The 5,605-nt window shown below is 40.4% G+C and overlaps 1 protein-coding gene across 3 annotated transcripts in view; it reads left to right on the top strand.

The window, feature by feature from the left end:
* cabin1 (calcineurin binding protein 1) overlaps positions 1-3,649 on the top strand; it is a 40,074-nt gene extending 36,425 nt beyond the window's left edge. For all 3 annotated transcript variants that reach the window (XM_010787494.1, XM_010787495.1, XM_010787496.1), the window contains 3 exons: positions 816-974; positions 1,083-1,279; positions 2,075-3,649. In XM_010787494.1, coding sequence (XP_010785796.1) covers positions 816-974; positions 1,083-1,279; positions 2,075-2,218 — 500 coding nt within the window. In that variant the 3' untranslated portion in view covers positions 2,219-3,649. The remainder of the gene's footprint in view (positions 1-815; positions 975-1,082; positions 1,280-2,074) is intronic.
* Positions 3,650-5,605: the final 1,956 nt, after the last annotated feature.

A 5,605-nucleotide genomic window follows, 5' to 3' on the forward strand; every position in this document is an offset into this window, starting at 1 on the left:
TACAGAAACAACTACACACACACACACACACACACACACACACACACACACACACACACACACACACACACACACACACACACACACACACACACACACACACACACACACACAGTAACATTGCAGCTCTGTGTTATATAATGGTTTCCTAGGCAACATTAGTGGAGAAGTCTGAAAGAGTATGATATCATGTTCTGAGCTGCAGGGGGAACATCTAGTCATCTAATTGTCGGCCAATAAATGCCAAAATGTAGTGAATAATTTATTGGATTTCTACATGAAATACGGTAATCTCCACTGACTTTGTGCTAGGAACTGTGAGCCAGGGAATTAAATTAGCTTCGAAATGCAGGGGAAATGTTGCCTGTGGCAGGTAAAACTCTCGGATAAAATGCCACCATGGTAGATGGGATAGGTTTTCCTTATTACTTCTGAAAAATCTGATTTCTTAATGACAACAGGCAGGGATGAGGGTTACATGTTATAATTATTTACAGTGTCTAAAGTCTTATAAATAGATTTCAGGATTGGCAAACCAAACAATGGAGTTGCCAGTAAAAATACTCACTGACCTTTGAGTGGTGAGGATACAATTATTTATTTCAGACCCGGCTGTCAATCTTCTACCAGTGTGTATTCCTTATATTACAGTCTACTTGCATATACACACTTGTCAATAAAGTCTAATTCGATTATTTTTTAGTTGGAATGAAATTGGATCATTAATCAAACGTTTTTTTTTATTTAGATACTGTAAAAAGCCCAAATGCATATGGAGTAGTTTTAATGTGTGTGTGTATGTTTTGTGCCCCCAGAGGAGCGGGAGGAGCCCTCAGAGTGTCTCTCGTACCGGCAGCAGGAGTCTCACCTCTGTCAGCAGATGAAACTCGCCACTGTTTCCCAGGAACAAGAGGCCGCAGCAGGCTGGTTCCAGGGGGAAACCGCCACATGTAGCAGCGCACAACCCTGCCCAGGTCAGACCCTTCACATCAGAGGGGTGACAGAAAGAGGGGATGGAAGTGGCTTCACATGTCTTCAAAGTATCCTTATATTTAAAGTGTCCTCTTGTGTCTCGCTCTCAGACCAGCAGCAGTTTGCCGGAGATGAGCAGACCAAACTTCCAGACCGAATCCGCTCCCGTGTTCCAGCCAACATGCCAAAGCTTTTCATCCCTTCCACGGTCACCAAGTTCCCCCCAGAGATCACGGTCACACCCCCCACTCCCACCCTGCTCTCCCCCAAAGGCAGCATCTCAGAGGAAACCAAACAAAGACTTAAGGTTTGCACTTTGCCTTCACATGTGTGTTTCTGTGGGAGTGTCCATACACGCAGCAGTTCCTCTCCATTTGTTATTAGATACTCTTAATGAAACTGGGATTCACTTGATCTTTCTTATCACTTTCTTAGCACAGAAGTACAAATGATACGATAATACTTTAATGGTCTGATCAAGTCCATTAAAGTATTATCGTTGTGTTGTGTAAGTATTAGCATTGTGTAGTGCTAGATTGAAAATAAAAAATAAACATAAGCACAAGTTGTGTATTTGTTATGGAATTATTTGCTTATAATGCAAGTTTTTTTTTGTAACGGTACGTCCACACAGCAGCGTTAAAAAAATCTTCCAACGCTTCTGCCCATTCACTTTGAATGGGGTCACGTCACTTTGCCTCACTTTTCGCCCAACTGCATTGTGGGAAGCAAAGCGAAGATTTCCAGGCATCTCAGGATTCAAAAGTTGAGCAATATTCAACTTTTGAATCTTCTGAAGCTTTCCGTGGAAGCCAATCAAATCATATGCCAGTACAAGCTCTAGCCAATCAAACCGCTGCTTGTGTGTCAGGGGCGGGAGATTCATGTGATTGGTTGTTGGTCGAGCTTCAGACACGCCCGCCGGCAAGCTTTTTCCAAAGCCGCTGTGTGGACGTACCGTGAGTGTTGGAGCATTTCGGCAAGCGGCTTTCATTTAAGGCCTGTGCTAATTAACTGTTTAACTTCTGACTTTAAGCATATGAGAAAAACTATAATCTGTACTGTAGTCAGACAGTGACCCCTGCTGTCTGCTTCTCTACAGAACGTCATCCTGTCATCTCAGTCGGCAGCCACGGTGAAGAAGGACACGCTGAGCCAGCCGGCGCTGGAGGTGCAGGAGACATCGAGCCAGGAGTCCTCTCTGGAGAGCGAGTCGGACGATGAGGACGATTACATGGACATCTGAGCCTCTGAGGGCCTCGTGTGAAGCTCAAACTGACCTTTTGTCGCTAACCTGGCCTCACTCTGCCAAACCCTAGGCCCCCTGTCTTAAAAAGAAATGGTACATGTCACTGCAGCTGTTGCTCCGTCACGTACATTACAAAACAACCACTCCCAAACTGAAAAATGCAGTATTTTCTTCGCCCGTCATGTCATATACACCTCTGTCAGACATCTCAACAGCCCACGACGATGGCTTTAGCATGTCTGTAACGTGCCATTTATGCATATCACACATCCGCTTACCGAGCTCCCCTGCGCCCCACCGTACTCTGGGTATGGCGAGAAAGACTTTAGCCTTTTTAAAGCCAACCCGCCCCGTGTTACACATCTTTCTTTTTTTATGCTGGGTGCTAACCGTATCTCCAAGCAGCAGCTAAATCCTCGTCTGAGAAACCGCCAATCAGAGCGCAGTCTGGATGCTTTGATCACTTACTTTGGCATGAGAATTTCACCCTTAAGATACTTTGCGTTGGTACATAATATATTTCAAGGAGCACAAAGGGTGAAATAAGGACAATCGGCTGCATTCGAGGGCCTCACAACCTGTAGCAGATTGGAAATGTTTACACTTAACGTTTGGGATGTTTTTCAGTTAGCACTTAACTTTGTGCTATTTTTTTGTATAATTGTAATATTTTGTCCTATATATATTTTTGTTGAGTGCATTTGTAGCTAAAAGGAGGACGTCTTGTCACCAGCACTGATCTGAATGGAAAGGGGTTTCAGTTATTATGAATTAGCCTTTGTACATATCTCAATCCAAATATCCTTTTCCAATTAGCTTGGCTTTAATGAGTGGAGTAATAAGCTGGAGGTGTGTGTGTGTGTGTGTGTGTGTGTGTGTGTGTGTGTGTGTGTGTGTGTGTGTGTGTGTGTGTGTGTGTGTGTGTGTGTGTGTGTGTGTGTGTGTGGACATTAAGGTGAGGGTCGTTTCAGTGACTCTGACCTGTCCTGATTTCAGTGGAATTGAAACGCCTGCCGAGGAAGACTTCCTGATACAGATGCCTTTCCATTAAAAACCATTTTGGTAAATTTGTCACAATTCTATCTTAACTCAGAGGAAGACAACAGAATGTTTTTTACAGATTGTTTTCTATAAAAAAAGAAAGATGTTTACCGACTATGTTTCTTGAAAGCTGTCTTAAGATCATTTTTTAAAAGGACACAAATGAATTATTGTAAACTATCACCCTTGAAAAAAAGAAGAGAAAAGTATTTTGTATTTTATTTTATTGTTGGTTTTTGTTGTAAAATAGTTTTCTATTGTTCTTCTGGGAATGTACCACGCCTGAAGAGGTGAGCAGAGACTCAGGCTGCTGGAGGGGAACTGTTCTGTGTCTGACTGAATGCGTTATAGATGTCAAACCAAAAATATATTTAAGAAATGCAAAAAGTGTCCTGTGTGCTACTTCAAATACTTTCCACATGGGTCCTTGCATCAGGTAAGATGCATGAACAGAAAGATAAAGAAAACATTTCACAACACCTGTAAAATAATGAGTACAAACATTAAATAAAGGGGAAGAATTAAAATAAATATGAAAGTGGAAGATAAATTACAAAATATAAAACAATTATTATGTTTTTTGTCATTCTTTTCATTATTGTTTTTTTTGTATATTAAAATATATTTGTTATCTGTTTTATTTTTCATAGAATTTCTCAGTCTAAGCTGTCAATCATCTGGCCTTCTTCGTGCCCAGACTAGTTTGTCAATACCTGCTAAAAAAATATTTGTTATTTGTTTATCCATCTATTCCTTTTTATATTTCCAAATGTATATATTTTTTATGGCACTCTTATGATTCCATACATATCACTTAGTGGAGTAGTAGTGCAGCGTCATCCATTATTTTCTTTTATACGGTTGCCATATATAATATTTAGTTTCATGTTTAGTGCATAAGGTGCCCCAAAAAAAATATATTTATAGCCTATTAAAATGAATATCTGACAAATATAACCAGCTGCAAATCAAACATTCTTAGGGTGCAAGGATATATATAGATGTATGTATGCGTGTGTGTATATATATATATATATATATAACGGATAGGATGAAATCACATTAATGGCAAAACAAATGTTAATTAGGTCCAGTTAAATCGTATGAACTATTTTCTATTCCAAGAAGTTAAATAACAAGGCTAAAACTTGCATAAAGATGTTTAGTTTTAACGTTAATTTTGTTTCCTTATTTAAAATATTTTATTAGGAATCATCAGTTGAATGTTGGAGGATCTGGGACGTCGGCTTGCCTCCAGGACCGTCAGCAGATGAAGATTTCATTGAGGTGTCAGTAGAGAGGAAGGTTAAACTCCAGGCAGGCCACACGGCAAACAGGATGTTATCAGAGACGGCTCATTCCTTGGCAGTCAAGTTTATTCACAAGGTGCGTCTGTGTGTCCTGAAAACACCTTATTTATTTTTGCAATATTTATTAGTAACACACACGGTGCTTCATCCAGATTCCCTATAATGAAACGCATAACAATGATCTTTTATCTGTCCAAACAACCTTTTAATGCCAGATTATAAATTCCCAAAGGCTAATACAAAAAGATTATAAAATCGATTTGACAAACATTCATCAAAATCAGAATTGTGCCTCAAAAGAGCATCAATATAAATCGCTCATCCAACACCCTCTGTCCCTAGACAGCTCAGATCAGGTCAAGCTCTCATCAAATGGATTTGTTTTAATCCAATAGGCTTTATAATAGGGTTAAGCAATATTTCTACATATTATATTGGGGCACGAGTAGACACCGCTTTAGATTTGCATTTTGTGATACTGAATGATTTATCATAAATCTGTAAGCATCTATTGACATCCCTTTAATATCAGCACAACATCCATATTTAGTATTATGTCAAATATATTTAGATATTTGACTTTTTAACACATCGCCCAGCCCATCATTTTAATCGCGTTTATAATAAATAAACTTCTTGAAAGAGCCCCCTCTGCCGGTGGAGCTGTGTGCTTTCTGCTGCGGACCACCCCGCTGAACCCCTCTGACCACACTGCCTCTGACCACACTGCCCCTGACCACACTGCCTCTGTGCTCAAAGGGCTTGTACACTCTGGTGTGAAGTCCCCGACACGAGGGAAGTCATTAGTCTTCATTAGCAACTTCCAGGAGTTTCTTATGAAGTGCTGTGAAGTTGTCATTTGCCCCCTTTGCCAGGCAAGCTAGATTTAGAGTTTGTTTTCTTATGTGGTGGACCAAATGTGAGCTCACCCGGCCCCTCTGGAGTCAGGCCAGGGAAGCCAGAGCAGAGTAGAGAGTTTGTTTTTGTATAATATCTGCAAACCACAAAGGAAACTGAGGAATTGGCCTTTCAT

The sequence above is a fragment of the Notothenia coriiceps genome, unplaced genomic scaffold (genome assembly GCF_000735185.1).
Source record: "Notothenia coriiceps isolate Sejong01 unplaced genomic scaffold, NC01 NC01_scaffold00030483, whole genome shotgun sequence".
In the NCBI taxonomy this organism is placed as follows: domain Eukaryota; kingdom Metazoa; phylum Chordata; class Actinopteri; order Perciformes; family Nototheniidae; genus Notothenia; species Notothenia coriiceps.